The sequence below is a fragment of the Bison bison genome, unplaced genomic scaffold, assembly GCF_000754665.1.
Source record: "Bison bison bison isolate TAMUID 2011002044 unplaced genomic scaffold, Bison_UMD1.0 scf7180017864108, whole genome shotgun sequence".
Classification (NCBI taxonomy): Eukaryota; Metazoa; Chordata; class Mammalia; order Artiodactyla; family Bovidae; genus Bison; species Bison bison.
Window position 1 is genome coordinate 1,745,079 of NW_011494680.1, and position 19,827 is coordinate 1,764,905.

At 45.6% G+C, this 19,827-nt stretch overlaps 1 protein-coding gene across 1 annotated transcript in view; it reads left to right on the plus strand.

The window, feature by feature from the left end:
* MTSS1 (metastasis suppressor 1) overlaps positions 1 to 19,827 on the plus strand; it is a 160,848-nt gene that overhangs the window by 127,423 nt on the left and 13,598 nt on the right. Inside the window, exons 7-10 of the mRNA XM_010839003.1 lie at positions 3,009 to 3,020; positions 13,720 to 13,877; positions 15,054 to 15,161; positions 16,506 to 16,603. Of these exons, the coding sequence (XP_010837305.1) occupies positions 3,009 to 3,020; positions 13,720 to 13,877; positions 15,054 to 15,161; positions 16,506 to 16,603 (376 nt within the window). The remainder of the gene's footprint in view (positions 1 to 3,008; positions 3,021 to 13,719; positions 13,878 to 15,053; positions 15,162 to 16,505; positions 16,604 to 19,827) is intronic.

Below are 19,827 nucleotides of genomic sequence, written 5' to 3' on the forward strand. Positions count from 1 at the left end.
AGTGTCATCTCTCCCCCCACCCCCCGCCCCCCAGTTCTTATAATAACCAGGAGACCATGTCAATATAAAGGCAGCAGGATTTTCACCCATGATCAGTTTTTCCATTGGTATTGGCCCCCGTTTTCCTTTTGGATGTGTTTTCCTGTTTTTGGTGCTTCTGCAGTTTACATTCTAACTTAGGCACCTGGGAGCTAGCATTCCACAAGTGGAATAGGCTTTGTGGCCAGTAACATTTTAGTGAGTCTAGAGGTAAATATAATTAAAACTGCCACCCTACTCCATTGTATCTGAGGTTTCATGGAAGAACAGGTTGGTAAAAATTTGGAGCTGAGCTCTACCTAATTGATACCATGCCAGCTTTGAGATAAAAGAGATGAATGGGTTTTCAGAGAGGGTCCAAGTCTATGGACTTGAAAAAGATTTGGGAGTTTGGTGGAAAGGTTGAGGTAAGGAAAAAAGTAGCTGTTTTACTTTCTCTCTTCCAGAATTTTCTTTTCAGAGGCCTTAAGTTCTTGGCTGCAGTGATAATCCTTTTATCTGAATTCTGCCTGGAGACTGAAACAGTCTTTGTCACTCAAAGTCACTGGCATTGTCCAATTAGCGGAATTTGGACCTGCAGGGAATGCCTGATAGGTGGATTGCAATGCAACATAAAAGGAAGTTTCTGGCAATTAGACTTGCCCAGCACTGCTTGGGCTATCTGGAGAGGGAAACAAACTCCGCATCAAGGTGCCGGATGGAAAAAGTCAGGAAACATAGGGTGCCGGACTGTATTACGTGAGAAGACGCTGCTGGTCCTGGGACTGGGGAATAATCAGCTTTTGGTTGTGAGGCACTTGGACCTGAAGGCTGAGACAGTGGAGGCTGTGATCAGGGGCTTCTGAAGCATCCATCTTGTCAACCCCAGTCATATAGCTGATGGTCTTGGGCACCGTATTCTTTCCAAACAGGAGAGCCATGACGGTGTTCTGACGTCTACAAGCCAAGTCAGATCAGTAGCTTAGAGTGTTCCTGATGATTTTCTAGTTCATCCAGGGAACAACTAGAAAATTATTTTTATTTATTTCTTTTATAAAAGTTTTTTTTCTTCTAAATTATGTAAGTGCCTTTTAAAAACTCACATTGGTGTATTTTTGGGGTGACTAGAGCTTCCTAGGAGGTACCAGAGTCATCCTTCTGAGTGAATTCTTATTATGAAGTGCTCTTCTAGAAGATATATGGCCTGAGAAAGGACTAGAAGCACTGCAAGTTAAGGGCTGGAGGAAATCTGGTTATTTGAGGCTCCCAGTTATTTTGGGGGGTCTGGTTAGCTGAAGTTTCCCTTTTTGCCAAGATGCCTCTCTATCGCGTTCATACCCTTCAAGTGGTAGCTTCCTAGACTTTGGCTTATAACGTGTTCGTAGATCCTTCTGAGATTTGCACCATGTATTAGGATGGTTTGAATACTTTTTTTTGGTCCTGATAGAACTAAATTTGGTTTATACAGCCCAATAATCACTTCCTTTTAAATGTGTTTTCAGGTGGTTATTGAGCAGCTCCTTGTCATTCCTTTTTTCAAAACTGTGATCTTTGATCTAAAAATTCTTCTGATTATTCTTTTCAACATTTAAATGCCTTTATGCATTTAACTGTGGATTTGGCATTCCCTTTGACATAGACACATATGGGATGTGATTTTCGCTTGCGACTAATTTTACCTTAAATTTCACTCTGCAGCTGTATCACCTTTTGCCACATTCTGTATTTGACACTTTTTTACTATCCTATAGATAATGGTAGTTTATAGCCTAAAGGTATTTAAATATCACTGTCAAAAAGTGTTTAATGTTTTTTGGAGTTTGATTAGACTTTATCTGAAAATTATTTTAAAACAACTTGACATGTGCTCCAGCCATGGGTGAATATACCTATTTTTGTGGAAGGCAGGCTTCTTGAATACCTAGGGGGCATAAACCTAGGTGGGGAGTTGGGGGCTGGAGGGACCAGGCGAGGGCCAGGGGTCCATGCGTGGGGCAGGGTCAGTCTTGCTGACAGGTCAGGGCGACAGGACAGAGGTAGCGGGAGGGTGGAGAAGCGTGGGACTGGCCCGAAGCCCAGGCTCTGAGTGGAGTCTCCTGAACCCTCATCAGGCCCTGCTGCTTGGCATCAGCTCGTGACTTTTGAAGCCCTAGAGTTGGCTGTAACCCAACTGGGGGAAGTAAGAGTGGATCAGAAATAGGAAACATTTTGTACTATTTGCCCACTTCTGCCCCCTCACCATGCAGTCAGCAGCCTTATTTCTCATTTAATTAATTCTCATATTGTTATTAATTTCACTTAAATAATTATGGTAAAGCCTTCCGTTTCCATCTATAACTACTTTGATCAGAGACGTTGAGGGAGGAAACTGCTGGAACATTTTAATATGTTAACCCTTGAGTCTGACCATTGAAATAGTTGAACGTGTCATCTTTCACCGGAGACTGCAGAGCTGATTTATAAACCTAATAAACAGACTCCCAGAGTCCCATATCAGCATATTATTCACTGTTATATGTAAGTTTTAAGGTCTTTAAATTTTTTTTTTTCATTTTCACCCCAGCTTGAACTTTGGATTCTTGTTTCCTTAGTGACTTTCCAAGTTACAATAAATTACACCTAAAAGCTTTTCTTGTGAAAGCATCTTAATTGACTTCTTACAGGAATATATTCTTCATCTCTCTTTTTAAGGAAGAAGAAGAAGAAGAAAAAAAAAAACACGTTGTTGCATTCTCTAGGACTGACAGTTACAAACTAGGAAGATGTCTGTTTAGATGGGAAGTAAAGACTCTTAGCAAGGCAGGGGAGGGAACCTGGGTTGCAGCTCTCAGTGGCTGTGGGTTTAATCGCCCTAATATAAAATTCCGTGGCAAACCATGGACTGTTTTAACACAGGTAAGACTGCTGCCCGAATCCCAGTTTGACTTTATTATTTTCCTTTTTGTGTCAATTGTGTATCCTGCACTTTCTCACCGTGTGCCCCCTGCCAGTGGACGCTCTCGGTAAGTCTGTCATCCTGAATCTCTGGTGGCTGGTCACGGTGTGGTCCTTGCTGTGGGCTTTCCGTGGTTGTCCAGACCTACGCTAGTTGCTCCAGTTTCCCTCCCAGTTCAGAACAATCAACGGTGCCTACTTAATTTTCCATAATTTTAAGAAAATTGTGTGTGCGTGTGTTTCAACCAATCATTTTCTTTTTTTTCAAGTTTGACCCTTTAACGGGTTAGCTTAACATTCTAAGAGTCTTTACATCCTCATAATTCAGTATTAGACTCATGGAAAAAAGAAATACAGAGTGACTTAAACCCTCATTTCCACAGGAAAAAAATACATGCATACATACATATCTAAGTGTATATGTGTGTATTTACATCACAGACAAAACATGGAGAGCTATACTTAATAACTTCTCAAAATAATTCCCAAATCAGATTTGGTTTTATTAAGCTTGCCAACTATCTTTAACTTAGTCTTCCCAGGACCATTTGGTTTTTTCAAAACCAATCATTTATTTTTAAAAAAAATCAAAAGTATTTCTTATTTCAGCAGAGTTTGTGGAATGTTTCATTTCGAGGGTATCGGATCTTCAAATTCAATCATCACAGTGATTCTTCTTGACTAAATGTTGACCCTCAGTCTGTGGGCAACAGCGCTAAAACTTCAGGTCGCTTTCGGCGTCTCGTGGCTGTCCCTCTGTCTCAGAAAGGTCTGTCTGTGGGCTGTCCATGTGGTTTATCTTGCCTGAGTGTGCCTGAGTGTTCTCTGAGCCTTTGCACTGAACAGCTCTAAAGAGATTTTTGCATTGGATTCTGTCATCTACAAGGAACCCAAACCACATGGGTCCCCTCTAGCAGGTGGGGCCAGGATGACCTGCTGTCTCGGGGGACACAACTCTGCCTCCTTCCTGTCATGGTGACATTGGGGTAATGTCCCCCACTTTTTTAAAGTGATAATCCTTTCCAGTCTTCAATGCTGTGGTTATGACACAACTTAGTGTACCTTTGGGAGGAAGGTAAGACAGTCCCTCTTCTGCTTATTGTGATAAAATTCATATAACATAAAATGTACCATTTAAACCCCTCTAAAGCGTACGTTTAGTTGGCTTGAGTGCATTCCCAGTGCTGTGCAGCCATCACTACTGTCTAATTTCAGGATGTTTTCATCACCCCAGAAAGACGTCCCCTGCCATTTAAAACAGTCATGCCTCATTCTCCCTCCCCTTCAACCCCTGACAACCGTTCATGTGCTTTCTGTCTGTATGGATTTGCCTATTCTGGACCTTTCTTATAAAGGGAATCATATAATACGTGGCCTTTTGAGGACACAGAGTTTTATTAAAACCTTTGCTTGGAAGCTTGATGTGAGTTGTCTATGGAATAAATGGGGCATGCTATTTGTTTTAAATGATGGGTAGTGGGATTAGGGATGAGTGAAGGAACCACACAGCCTTTTGACTCTGTGACTTGGATTCTGCTCATCCTACGAAGAGTCCCTGCAGCCCCCTCTAGTTCTCTCTCTTGCAGGGGCCAGCTCCCAGAGCTAAGCCACAGTGACATAGGATCATAACAGTGAACTTGGGTGTAAAGATGTAAGAAAGCTATTTGACTTAAAGCCCTATTAAATTTTATTTTACAAGTTTTAAGTCATTTTTGAACTTGGACATGTATATTTTAACATTTCATGATAGTTAAAATGTCTTGGTTTAACAAAAGAAATATATATATATATATGGAACTTTCTTTCAGTCAGGTCAGAAGTATTTACCTTGACTCCTTCAGAAGTATTTACCTTGAATCCTGCTTGAGCAATTAACTGAGGGCCCCCACAGGGAAGACATTTATAACTCAATGAAGTCTACTGAGACAGGGGTACATTGCTCCCTCCAGGAACGGAGACTCTGGTGGAGGCAAGCCAGTTATAGTTGTCCCTCGGGATTCAAGGGGATTCGTTCCAGGGTCTGCCGCATACTGTGAGATGCTCAAGTCCTATAGTCAGCCCTTCAAATCCACGATTCCACACCCACGGACTCCACCAAGGATTGTAAACAGTACATGAGCCACAGTTGGTTCAGTCTGCGAATGCAAAACCCATGAGTTTGGATGCCAATTCTATATTTATTGAAAAAAATCCATGTGCAGGTGGACCTGTGTTCAAACCCATATTATTCAAGGGTCAACTGCAGTTCAGTCTGGTGTGCTCAGAGCCATGATGAGTATCAGCAGAGGGTGCAGCAGTGGGGCAAGGCGCAAGAAACCCGTTTACGCTTGGTGTGGGCAGGTGATGAGGAAGATGACAAGGGATTGGCTGGTGGAGAATGGGGCAGGGGCTGCTCAGGGTTCAGGGAAGTGTGTGAGCCATCATCATTTACACCGGGGCACCAGAACCAAAAGGAAGGGTGGCCATGCTGCAGGGTGGGGGTTGTGGAATGTGTGACCCTGAGTCAGCTCTAGGGGTGAACTGAGAGCCACAGTGACCTCCACTGCCCATCCTCGGCTACCTGCCTCCAGATGGTTCTATTACTCAGCCCCATTTCTGATCAGACCCCGTTCTAGACTGACTTTTCCCCCCATCACCGTTCTTTTCCTCCACACGGAGAAAGCAGAAAGCTGGAGTGATGCCGAATCCTTTTCACTGGCTCAGTGGTTTCCATGGCCGCATCAGCGTGAATGTTTGCATTTCCTGGCTGGTTTCTTCGATGCTTTGTGAAACTGGCAGAAACCCCTGATGCCCCAGAAACTACAGTCGTTGAGTGGATGGTTCTCCCTGCCTCAGTGATAAAAACCGAGGTGTCTCAGCCCCCTCCAACCACCCCCGTGCTTCAGTTTTTAAAGAGGAGTAGCCCTGAGAACCCTCTTGCCCAGAGGGACCTCCCACCTACAAATCTGAAGTCCAGGTTATCTGTTAGTGGGTCACCTGGCTTCCTCACTGGGCATAGTGCAGAGGCTCTGTTCCCTTTGTTGAGTTAGGGGAGATAGAGAAGAGCAGACCACTCAGAAAGAGGTGTGGCCCACACAAAGAGACCCTTCTAGTGGTTAACCCCATCTGCCATAGGTGTGCCTCCAGGTGTGGTCAGAAATTGTCCCCCCAGGACCTCCTGGGCCACCGGAGTGAGCATGGGGCTGGAGGTGGCCTGCCCTGAATTGCTGGTGATCCGGATTGCGAGACCAGCCCTGGAAGGAGGCAGCAGCGCCAGAAGTCTCCCCTGGATGTTTTCTCTAACCACCTCCCTCTGATGCATGTCAGCTCTCTGCAAAGTGACACCCCAAAATGAAAAATCCTTCCTGAATGCTGAGATGAGGAGGTTCAAAGAGCTGGTCCATGGTTCTAGGCTGTTTTCTCCACTTCCTCTTCCCTCCAGTGAGCATCCCTGGAAGGGGTAGATTGCCACATCAGTGCAATTGGGAAACGTGTACCTTGAGCAAAAAGCAGTGATTGTTCTCTATTGGAACCAAAGCTGGAAAAGTTCCCTCTGAGGGCAGGAGGTGCCTGTAAATGCAGACAGGTGATCACTGAGACGCTCCAGGGCTTGTATGACCACGTGTAGCCTTGCGCTCTCTCTGGACATTTAGCTGCAAGTGCACGTGACACAGCAGGGAAGACCGTTGGGTCACTGCTGCTTTCCACGCTTGGGAAAGGTGTGATAGGAGCCTGCGAAATATTTGAATGGGTGCAGTTTTACTCAATGGGACAACCTGTGTCAAGTGGACAGGGGAGGACTTTTTTTTAATGAGTCATCATTGGAGAGTTGCGGCCTGACATACGTTCTGGCCCAGGAAATGCCAGGTAAAGCCATCAGCAGAGTGAGCAGGGAGAAGGGAGAGGTCAGTGGATGCAGCCAGCCGTGCCATCCTGGGCTAACAGGCTGATGAGGAAAAGCATACCAAAGGGGCAGCCTGACTTCTTCGTCTCAACAGCAGCAGTGGTCAGGCTTTCCTCTTTAGACCCCATGTGGTTCAGTGACCTATCCCTGACTGTGGTCAGTAGAGATGTGGGAATCTAACTGAAGAAGCTCCTGCAGGGGACTGTTGCATATGTGGTAAAAGTGTGGAGTCTTCGGAGGCCAGGGGATTCCTATTTCATACCTGGGAATGCTGGGTTATAAACAGACTAAGCAGATCCACCCGAGGCCCAGAGCTGTGCGCTCCTTTCCTTTGTAGAGCTGGTCTCTGGGAAAGCCTTGGCCTGATACAGCTCATCAGGTGTCTTGCTTGTGACTCTGGCTGCAAACGGCTGATTGCAGGAGTCGAAAAAGGTGCGGAGAAATGTCCCTGTGCACGAGGAGACTTTGTCAAGGTGTGAGTCACCTGGCTTCCCTGTGGCTGCATTTAGAAGCTGGCAAGATGCGTTTAAGGGGCGGGGGAGCACACAGCAGGAGCCCAGTGCTTTTCTTGGTGTTAGTTTTGCCAGAAGCTAAAAAGGAGGATGTGCTTGAAATACCCATCCCCCGCACGCCATGGTGTTGATTAACCCCGAGAACACTGGGTGGGTGGTGTGGTGCAGGGCTAGATGGGCAAAGGGGGGTATAGTCCTGCCTTTCTTGAGTTGCAAGCCCGTCACAGTTTTCACAGGGTTAAATTGTTTCACTTCTGGTGCCTCTCTTTCATTCATAAATTCTCCATGACTGCCACAGAGGAGCCCGGTGAGCTGAGCGTGTCTTCACTCATTCAGGAAGTAGGTATCAAGGGCCTCCTCTGGGCTAGATCCCCTTGGCAGCTATGGAGGCACAAGTGGCCTCTGCCCTCAAGCCGTTTCCACGATGGCAAAGGCATCTACGTTCTAACATCAGTTCTCTGACACCAACTGGGTATCCACCAAGTCACATCAGTTCAGATACTAACTACCTGGGGTGGGCTTAGACCCCATGCACTAAGAACAAGATTTTCTCCACTTCAATCACCAGCCACAAGTGGGGTCCACAAGCTACCCACCTGTGTGCCCAGCCAACCTCAAATTTAGGGTCTCCCATGAACCCCCTCAGGTTTGACAAGTTTGTTAGAATGACCCACAGAATTCAGGAAAGCAGTGTTTCTTAGGGCTGCTGGTTTACTATAAAGGAAAGAAATGAACCCCCAGGTGAGGCGCTCCATAGGATGCAAGGTGGGTGCAGTCTCCGTGCCCCTGCCAGGCATGTCAGTGTATTCATTGGAGCTCGCTGCTCCAGAGTTTTTATTGCATTTAGTGGTTATAGAGGCAGGCTGTCTCCTGCTGAGACACCCAGGGTTTAGGAGGAGGGCTTTAAAGATGCTGTGTTCCTGCCAGTGGCGCCTAACACTTCCTAAAGCTCACTACGTGCTGGGTCTGGTGCTGAGTGCGTGATGTGAACGAATCCATCTGCTTTCACAACCATGTGAGTAGAAACTGAGGCACAGCCTGTTGAAAGAATAGCAGAAATAGAGTTTGTTTGAAAGTGTTCAAGCCCAAAAGCTTCCAGTCTTGTCTGATGAAATCTCTCCTCCTTTTGATCCCTGGTTGGTTTTGCTTTGGAAAAATCAATCAAAAACTGCTGCAGGATATTAAGAGTAGAAGATGATGTATGTAGGAATAATGACAGCTACCTTTTGGTGGAAAGGGGGCATTTTTCATTCCAAATTCTAATCTCCAGATCACCTTGCATGTCTGTCTCTGAAATTATATCCCGTATTTCAGTATTTATATCCCTTATTGCATTGACTGCAGATGCCATCAGTGGTAAGATGCATTATTATTTTCTCACTGATTAAAAAATTTTTTTAAATGCCGTGTAAACTATGACTTCTACTGACTGTAAGATATATCTTAATTTTTAAAGTATAGACATGAAAAATCAGGCATCTTCAGATGAAACACAGTATTTGCATGAGTGTGTCAGGGACATATGGAAGTCATTTTATGGGATTCTAATCGCAGGGCCTATGCGTGCTATGAGCATGAAGCTAGAAGAAACCAGGCTTCCGAATGGGAAAGATGGAGAATTGGCATCTGTCTGCATCCATTCCTAGCTCAGGGGCTCTTGCAAGCCACCCTAATCTCAGTTTACCCCTCTGTCAAATGGGGGTGTTAATTCCTGCCTTGAACGTTTATGTAAAGATTAAGGAAAATGTAAATGTTGGGAAAATATGGAATCTTGGTTTCATTCCAGAAAGCTTTGTGAATTCTCCCTACCTACTGATCAATTTTTTTTTTCTCCTTTGAGGGTTCTGCTTTGGTCCATGACCTGCTGCCTATTAATAGTGCTTTTGCCCCAGGAGCATTTTTTTGTAAAGAGAATAATCATATGATTTCCCCTGTTGGGGGAAGTAAAGGAGCTGCTGGCTGTATTCACCAGAATTCTCCAGCATGAATCCAGCCAAGACCTGGAAACTTGCAGGGGAAAAAATTCTCGAGACTGAGATGACTTTTTACAGAAAAGGCCACAAGCAGTGCTTTACTGAGGAATTTTGTCTGGAAAGCCTGTTTAAGCCCTCTCTTCTTTTGGCTGATGGGCGGCCCTGGAATTTGTTCGTTTTCCAGTGTTAGGCCATTTAAGGGCATGATGGTTGAACCAGTAAGCAAACTCACATTGTGCTATTATAAGTGCCTCATGGCGCTCAGTCACATCCAACTCTTTGTGACCCACCCCCCGCAACCCATGGACCATACCCGGCCAGGCTTCTCTGTCCATGGGATTTTCCACGCAAGAATACTGGAGTAGGTTGCCATTTCCTCCTCCATGGGTGTCTTCCCAAGCCAGGGATCTAACCAGAGTCTCCTGTGGCACCTTCATTGGCAGGGGGATTCTCTACCACTGAGCCACCTGGGAAGCTCCTATCAAGGCCTTATTCATTTGCAAATATTTGAGTACCTGCCTTCCAGGCAGGTGTGCTGAGGTAGAAGACACAGTGCTGAGCAAAAATATTTGTGGTTTCTGTCCTCGTGGGGTTTCCTGATCACCAGGGGAGACTGCCATCCGTGGAAGAACTGGAGGCGTAAAGATGAAATGAGAACTGGGAGGAGTGTCGTGAAGGCTGTGTAGAAGGAATCTCTGAGAATTAAATACGAGAATTTAGTCTGGTGAGAAGGTTCAGGGAGGGCTTCTGTGAAGAACTGTGACCTGAGAATGAACAGATGCCCGACAGCTGGGGCGGAGGGAGAGGGGATGTTTAGGGGGTGGAGCCGGACGCTGGAGCAACGGGAGAGGAGGGGGAGGGCCTGAGGCGTGTTCACGACGCTGGACTTTTTATTGTTTTGGCCGCACAGTGCGGTGGCATCCAAGATCTTAGTTCCTCATCCAGGGGTCGAACCCATGCTCCCTGCATTAGGAGTGTGGAATCTTAAGCACTGGACCGCCAAGGGAGTCCCCACTGAACTTTCTTGAAAGCAATGGGAGCTACTGAAAAGTGATAAGATTTGCATTTTGAAAGTAATTCAGGGCTGTTCCAGGCAAGTTCGTCCAAATGCGGTCAGAGTGACCTATCAGGGGCTGATGGAGCCGTCCAGGTGAGAGATCAAGGTGGTGCAGGAAGGGTGGGAGTAGCAGAGACGAAACAGGAGACGAGTCAAGTCCACACGGGAGCTGCTGCAGTCATCGGCAGCGGCTCTCCCAACATTGCTGATGGGAGGGAAATGAATGGGCTTTTGTATATTAAATCAGTGCTAACACAACTCCAAATTTGTGGACCTAAAAAAATGACTGTAAGAACTGGTATATCCAACTGAGACATGGAATAATTTCTTCCACGTTTTTTTTTTTTTTTATAAATATATGTTGTGGTTACTGAATTTAAGAAATAAACATTGTGTTTCTAGGTTATGATATATCCCACATGGAAATGTATTCACTATGACTATAATTATAGCAATCTTTACAGATTATACTTATTTTAGAATACTATAATTTGAAAGTCCTTTAATTATAACATAATACATATTTAAAATAACTTGACTAATCATAGAATGATTTAAATTTATATTTACCAGATTAGGTAACACTTGGTTCTAGTCACTTTGCTTTCCTATGTCAGTGTATTTTTAGAATTCAGTGTCATTAATCATAGATAGATGTGCACCTTACAACTTGTGAAAGGAAGTAAAGATACCCATTTCCCCAATTTCTTATAATTATAGGCTAGTATTGAAAGAAATTGCTACCATAATTAAACTTTTTGCCTCTGGAGTTAAGAACATGCTGACTTGGTCCGTGGTCCTCCGTGGTCCCTTAGTTGGAGCATCCTTGGAGAGATTGAGAGGCTTACAAGAAGGCCTTGGGACCAGCCACAAACAACCACATGGCCTCACTGTGCAGGCTTGGTCAGGCTGTTTGACAGGTGGTAGAGAAACAGGGAGTTTCATTACCAAAGGGCTTGTATCATATACACAATCAGTGGGTGTGGATTCAGCTGCCCAAGCCAGCATTTTGTTTACTTATTTTAAAAAAGTGTTTGGCTGTGCCTTGCTTTTGAGATCTTAGTTTCCTGGCCAGGGATGGAACCCGTGCCCTCGGCAGTGGAAGCACAGCGTCCTAACCACTGGGACTTCCCTGGCAGTACAGTGGTTGGCATTCCGTGCTTCCCCTGCAGGGTGTGTGGGTTCGATCCCTGGTCGGGGGACTAAGATCCTGCCTGCGGTTCAACCCAGTCAAAAAAAAAGAATAGGGAAAATTCTCAATTTCATGGGACTGGAGTGCCCGCACACTCGCCTCCCTGCAAGTCCCCTTGGAGAATGGAAGGGTGCTTTAACAAGTTTCTTGTCCACAAAACTCATGAAACCTATGACTCTGCAGCCGGGTAATGTGTGAAACTGGCTCCCAGGCAGAGAAACTGGAAGAACAGGTAGAATTATTGGGGTCAGGGAGGGATGGTGGCTGATAACACCAAAAAGTTGTCAGAGCAAATTTTCACATAGTTGTTGGATAAAATCCCTGCGCATGGACTTTAACACTGTTTTGCTGCACCCAGCACATATGCTCACCTGACCAGTGAGGACTCCGTGTACAGACCACTGACTGTACTGGAATGCCATCTAAGGCATTTTCAGGGATGACCTTTGTCCCCGATTTTCCCTTTTTGTGCTAACTTAGAACTTAACCCCTGCCAAAAATCCAATGACTTTTGCTAGTTGGATGTTCTTGACGCCTGACTGCCTTTTTGGCTCCAGAGGAAGCTTTCTCATCTGCTTGTGAGAAAATACAGAATATATTCCTACGTTCAAGGCAGTTTTCCCTGACCCTGTACTTTTTCAGACCAGATAACACATTGCATCTAAGTGTTCTCTGCGGCATTCTTAAAGAGGAGGGTACATGGTGACTAGTCAGGTCCCTTTCTAAGTGGCAGGTGGAATCCAGTCCCTCGACTTGAGGCAGCTGGTGGAGGAGGAGGAGGAGGAATCCAGCATCAGAGGGTCAGGCTGTGTGCGCTCTGACTGCCCGCTCCTGCATGGCCCTGGACAGTCCTCCCCTTCTCCCCTCCTCTGAACTGGGAGCAGATTGGTTTGGATAACCCGTAGTGCCCCCTCCATGCTAACATTCTGTTTAAAACACCTACTGAGTACCTGTTGTATGTACCTATTAAATACCTTTTGAGTACCCGTTGTATACACCTATTCAGTACCTGTTGTATACACCTATTAAACATCTATTGAGTATCTGTTGTATACACCTGTTAAACACCGATTGAGTACTTGTTGTATACACAGACAGCATTTCACTGCAGGCTAGGCTGGGAGAGTCCAAGCCTCTGTCCGGAAGGAATTTAGAGATTCTTTTTCTGGTTCAGGTGGTAGGTGAGCATGGGAGCCCAGTGTGGAAGCTCATGAGCTGGTCTCCTGATGGTCACCTTCTTGTCCTCAGATCAGATTTACAATAGCCACGCCCTCTGATACAGTGTCTATTTGCCCAGGTTTATCCATGTTTATCCATGTTTATCCAGACTTCTTCTGTAAATATTCTCAGTCCAGGGGCCAAATGGTGTGTGTCACAACTTTACTCAGCAGTTGTGATGAAAGCGGGTATAGACAGCCTGTAAATGAATGGGCGTGACTGTGTGCAAATAAAACTTTATTTATAAAGACAGTAGCCTCACCAAGTTCTGGAGTTGTTGAAAAGTCTAGAAATGGGTGCCTCTGCGTATCTGGGGTCTGTGGATGGGGCCAGGTGGTTCCCAGGCATGGGCCAGCCTCAATACCCAGGCCCCCTTCAGTCCTCCACCAGCAGAGCTCTGACTGCGGGTCTTTTTGTTGCTGAGCTTGTCCTGCAGGAAGAGACTTCAGGACTCTCCACTAGGGAGTTAAACTAGCTGCCAAGGAGTCCCAGGGGGCTCCCCGGAGCCAGGAGAGCTGATGCTAGGCCCCTTTGTATTCCGGGACAGATACTTCTCTTCCAGACAGAGGCTCTTTTATTGAGCATGACCCAACAAAACCAGGTTGTGCCCATTTTTGGAAACATCCACAGGCCTTCACCTTGTTCTTCATACCTTAGCCTCTTCAGAATGCAAGTCAGGAGACATTACCCCAGAACATTTTATTTGTCATAAATAAACCAGGATAAGCATCCCCTTTGGGCACTAAAAATTGGAAATGGCTGATCCTAGAAAAACAGCTTCTTTTAGATCCTTTCTGGGTATAAATAAATGGTTTTTTAGAAGTCCTGGGGAATTGTGGTTTCCAGTCCAGCAGGGACCAGAGGGAGGAGGACACTGCTTCCAAGAGCTGCTGTTTCAGCAAGCCAAGCTCCGGGCTTTGTTTCACTTGCAGGGCGAGGTGACATCCAGCCCCAGCTAGACAGTGCGCTCCAAGACGTCAATGACAAGTATCTCCTGTTGGAGGAAACAGAGAAGCAGGCTGTCCGGAAGGCTTTGATCGAAGAACGCGGCCGGTTCTGCACCTTCATTTCTATGCTGCGGCCCGTGATTGTGAGTCAGTGGAAAGTTCCAGAAGGCTTAAACTGCCAGTTCTGAGGAGACCCTCCTTGTTTATCTGGAGGCACTGAGAAGTTGCGGTGTGTCAGGAATCATGATGATGGAGTCAGGATTGTGGACCAGTAGTTGTCTGCAAGTTGCTGATGGCCACACGGCCCTCTCTGCGTTCTGAGCAGTGGTGGTTCCGCTTACTTTTTCTCCTCAAGATGACCCCACAGAGTTGTCCCCAAATTTGGTCCCCAGACCAGCAGCATCACCTGGGAACTGGTTAGAAATGTGCATTCTCAGACCCAACCCAGACCTACTGAATCCACAGCTCTGGGGCTGGGAACCCCACCAAGTCATCTGGGCTTTTAAAACAAGTCCTCCAGCTGATTTTGAGACCCAGTGACTGAGATGAGTGCCAAGGAGTGACTGTGAGGTTAATAGGGGAAAAGCCTCAGTGAATCAACGCAGACTTATTTTTGAAGTCAATTAGTTGAATGCCTTGAAAAGTTCTGCTGGAGCTTTTCTTGAGGCTGATAAAAATGCACCAGCTACCATCCCTCAGCCCTGGCAAAATGCCCAGATCTGAGTTGTCCCCCTGAGCATAGTGCTTTCCCGTGAATCGTTCTTACCTGGGTCCACAACCCCAGCTTACTGCTTTGGTGATGTCATTCTTCCGCAGCCCATAGTTTGCCTCACTTGCCATTGATTAAGTTGATGGAAAAAACAAAGACAGGGGCAGTGAACCTCCAGTGAACACACATGTGCTGTCACTTAGGTCTGCCAAATCTGGACCAGAATATCCCCAAATGGTGTCATCTGTTGAAGTCGATTGACTTCCAGGGGGAGGGGGCAGGTGAGCCTTGGCCTGCGGAGGGGGCTGTGCTGCAGGATCCAACCCACAGGCAGACCTCTCCGCCCCCAGCAGGGGTGCCGGCCCCCAGACACTTTTAGGAAGGCCTGTGTGTTTGTTGTGTAGCACACAAGTCACTCCATGGTTATGGCTGATTCCTTGTTCTCCATTTCCCCAAAGAAAGGGTTGGTAAATGGCTTCAGCAGAGATAAACCAGTTCCTGTGTTCCTTTTCTGAGAAGTTGAAAGTGTAGATAGTCTCCCTAATAAAAACAGCCAGATCCAGATGGTAAGGTGAATCATGCACGGTAACAGGTTGTGAATTACTTTCAGGAAGAAGAAATCTCAATGCTGGGGGAAATCACTCACCTGCAGACCATATCGGAAGATCTGAAAAGCCTGACCATGGACCCTCACAAACTGCCGTCCTCAAGTGAACAGGTAGGCATCGTGGGGTAGGCGCTCAGGACAACAAACCCAAGAGACGAAGGTTCAAAGTCCTGAGGGTTCCTTGCGGTAATCTCTCATTTAAAATGGTATCATCTTTTACATTGTGATATGTGACCATCATCCGCACAGGTTATCACAGAGCACCTACTGTGTGCCAGGCTCTGCTCTGAGCTCTTTACATAGATTTTTTGTGAATCTCCACCAATATCCGCACTTTACAGAGGACCTTGAAGCACTGAGAGATAGAGTCACTTAACCAGGCAGTTACTGGTAGAACTGGGATTTAACCAAGCTGTCAGTTTCCTCAGCCCATGCTCTTAATCATGTGTTCGCTGACCCTCTAGAGATAAACTCCTCTAGGAATATGACGGTGGGGTCTCTTGGTCATCACTGTAAATCATTCTCTCTGGATTTCTCCCATTCTAAGTAAGGAATGAATGAGGGTCTCACTTATGAAAAAGGTGACTTTATGTTGATTCATTTGGTTCATGTGACATTAACACTATGTTCAGTGGGGCAACAGCTGAAAAATCACATGCTTTTGCCTTTCGTATAAAATTCTTACTGTTGCCTTGGAAGCCAGCTCAGCAGACAAATTTGGGAGCTTATATTTTCCATCTTGCAAAATTGCCTTTATTAGACTACAGCCTGCAGGCATTCACTCAGTAAGCAGATATTTATTGAGCACCTACTATGTGAATAGAAAGTAGAGCTTACATTCAACTAGCTCTTTGTTAAGTAAGGGAGACAGATGTAGAAGTAATTATGAAAAATTGGTTTGTTCTTAATTCTGTCAGGTTTTATTGGTCAGATGGGGGCATGAGTAACTATCAAGTGACTAAGATGTAAGATCAGTTCAGTTCAGTCACTCAGTTGTGTCCGACTCTCTGCGACCCCATGGACTGCAGCACACCAGGCCTCCCTGTCCATCACCAACTCCTGGAGCTTACTCAAACTCATGTCCATTGTGTAAAATCAACACATCCTAAAAGCATTATCATCTGTGTTGTACTATAAACAAAAACCCTATAAATTCTAACCTTGGTGTAAATGTCTCTTATGAATTATAACTGTAAATCTTTTTTTTTTTGACAGGTATGTTATGGTTTTCCTCTCCCCCATTTATGTCTTTGCTTGTCTCAGAAAAAGGATTATGACACTGATGGATTGGTACTATGATTCTTCCACTGAAAAGAAAACTCTTCACAACATGTTTTTCTTTGATCCCCACTCTTCCATGATGGTGGAATTTCGACGTTATGACAGTTGTTAAGATTTGACGGATAATGTTTCCCTTCTCAGCACTTTGCTGACCCTCCTGCTCTGTCCCCTTAGGTGATTTTGGACTTGAAAGGTTCTGATTACAGTTGGTCGTACCAGACCCCACCCTCTTCTCCGAGCACCACCATGTCCCGCAAGTCAAGCGTCTGCAGGTAGGTGAAGCCAGGCTGGGCTGTTGCCTTGGGAAGTGGCATTTTGCTTTACACTAATTGTGAATGTTGGAGCCAGTCTTGGACTCTGAAATAGTGCATTTTAAACAGGAAATGGTGATTGGGTGAAAGGATCCCTCATGATTTTGGTCTTACTCTTTAGTTTTGGAATTAATTTTGGGTTAGAAGGAAAAATCCCATCAGACCTTAAATTGGTGGACACAGCTTTCTCTGTCAGGGTACATGGTACAAAATCTCCCCATTTTATGAATTCTCACTGGATTTTCCTGTTTAGCACAGTAGAAACCACATGGGCTCCCAAAGGGTGAACGGGGTCGGTTCTCGTGCAGACGCATCTCGCTGTGGCCAGAACAGATGAAGGCAGTGAGCGTGGCTCCTGCTCTATTCGCCCCCCCAGTCTTTGTCTCAGGGCTTCACAAAGTGAATAGAATTCTTGGTCTGTTAACCTCCACAATCACCACCATCACTGCTTTGTTAGGTGTTATTGTTAACCTGGTGACTCAGGGTCCATCGGAATAGTTCTGCCGTCGGTCAGCAACACTGTTCCCTGGCAGCGTTCTGTTCAAGACCATTCTTGACTTGCTGATGGCCAAGTTGATTATTCCCTTCCTGTGAGGGTAAAAACACCCCCATGCATCATGTCCTTCTTGGTACACTCTCCCTGCCTATCTTTTCCTTTGACTTTTCAAAGCCGAATGGATTTCCTCTTCCTGTGACTTAGCGTTGAGAGTAAAGAACAGGATGGAGCTGCCGAATCTGTGTGTGAGAACCTCTCTCTACACACGTGTATGCGTGTGCCTTTCATTTCATGTTTGAGCTCGTGCACTGTACAGGGAACGGGAAGCTCAGACTTGAGATGCTACAGCCTGACATTCTGCAGCCTGAGGGTGGTGGTTGGTTTCCTGTCATCTTTTGTGTGCTCTGTGTGTGTGTGTGTGTGTGTGTGTGTGTGTGACACGTCTACTGAGGTTTTTTCTTTTTTTTAATTTTTTCTTTTTTTAAATTTTATTTAATTTAACTTTACAATATTGTATTGGTTTTGCCATATATCAAAATGAATCTGCCACAGGTATACATGTGTTCCCCATCCTGAACCCTCCTCCCTCCTCCCTCCCCATACCATCCCTCTGGGTCCTCCCAGTGCACCAGCCCAAAGCATCCAGTATCGTGCAATGAACCTGGACTGGCGACTCGTTTCATACATGATATTTTACATATTTCAATGCCATTCTCCCAAATCATCTCACCCTCTCCCTCTCCCACAGAGTCCAAAAGACTGTTCTGTACATCAGTGTGTCTTTTGCTGTCTCGTATACAGGGTTATTGTTACCATATTTCTAAATTCCATATATATGCATTAGTATACTGTATTGGTGTTTTTCTTTCTGGCTTACTTCACTCTGTATAATAGGCTCCAGTTTCATCCACCTCATTAGAACTGATTCAAATGTATTCTTTTTAATGGCTGAGTAATACTCCATTGTGTATATGTACCACAGCTTTCTTATCCATTCATCTGCTGATGGACGTCTAGGTTGCTTCCATGTCTGGCTATTATAAACAGTGCTGCGATGAACATTGGGGTACACGTGTCTCTTTCCATTCTGGTTTCCTCAGTGTGTATGCCCAGCAGTGGGATTGCTGGATCATAAGGCAGTTCTATTTCCAGTTTTTTAAGGAATCTCCACACTGGTCTCCATAGTGGCTGTACTAGTTTGCATTCCCACCAACAGCGTAAGAGGGTTCCCTTTTCTCCACACCCTCTCCAGCATTTATTGTTTGTAGACTTTTGGATCGCAGCCATTCTGACTGGCGTGAAATGGTACCTCATAGTGGTTTTGATTTGCATTTCTCTGATCTGAGGTTTTTTTCTATTGAGGATTTTTTCTTTTTGTTTGATAACGAAGAAAACTTTTATCTCATTAGTATAAAACAAAGCTGCGTGACACTAAACTACAGTTTTAGTGTCAACAGAAAATCCTGTCATATGGACAGCGCCAGCCCTGAGCTTGCTGTAGTGAAATTGCCATGAACGTTGCTGTCAGTCTCCACATGCCCTGTTCTGGCTGACGGGCGGGGCGGGGAAGCAAAACTCATGATAATTATCCTTGATCTCCTCCAGCACACTTGGCTATATCTGTTGGAACATTAGCACCAAATCATTCCAGTATAGAGCACCAGAACACAGTAGTCAGCCCTTGACTGTCTTATTAGCTGGCCGAGTTTGTGAAATCTGATGAGAATCTCTTGCAGAGTTAGGAGCAGAAACCACAAATCTTCTAATCCCAGTCTGGGTTGTTTATTTAGCACCTTCTCACGCTGCTACAGCTGCCCTTTATCTGTCAGCTCTGCCTGTTTGGACCAGGAGACTTTGTTCAGTTTTCTGGGTTTTGTAATTTGAGTGGTGAGACAGAGTGTAGGACATACTGCTTACGACTGGAAACGGAACAGGCAGAACTCCAGAGGGCAAGTGTCATTTTCTGACATCCTGTTTACTGTTCCATCCTGGAAGCAAACAGCTTCAATTGACGACCTTTAGTCCCTGAAAGCTGCCTGCCTCTTGCCAGGTGTTCTGTTTGCTGGGCTCACAGGTAGTTGGACAGAGAAGTACCTGTGTTCAGGGTCAAGCCATTCATTAAACCACCAACTTTGTTAATATTAATAAAATGTAAAATACACGAACACAGACAGAGTTGCCTCACATACGGGCATCTTGAATTAGGCACACTTAAGATGCAATCACCTTGAGGAGTCTCTTGGTGCCAAGTGATGGTTGGCCAGGTTGACCCAGATGGTTCACCTAAGGAAGACACTTGGGTCCAGCTAGGTCATGCCAAAGCCTTCTTGTGGTTTTTGTGAGTAGAGGATATAAACTTTTTTCGTGCCTCAGACAGACATCGAGTCCCCTGGCTTTGCTGGTCGGTGACACAGCAGAGCTGGGCAGCACTTGACTCTTTAAAATCACAGCCTTCCATCCTAAAGATGCCTCATTGCGCCGTTGGAGAACCACGTCTCCATAGCTGGTTTTCGCCCCTTGCTCACAGAGAAAAGACCTTTTGTTTACTCTCTTAATGATTGGGTGTTTTGAAAATATGTCTCCCCGTGTGTGCTGCCTCTTGGGGCTGGGGGCTGGTTGTGTGATGCCGTTCTCCCCGTCCCCCCTTGTCTTCTGTCCCGCTGCCCCCGCCGCCGCCTGAACAGCGTCA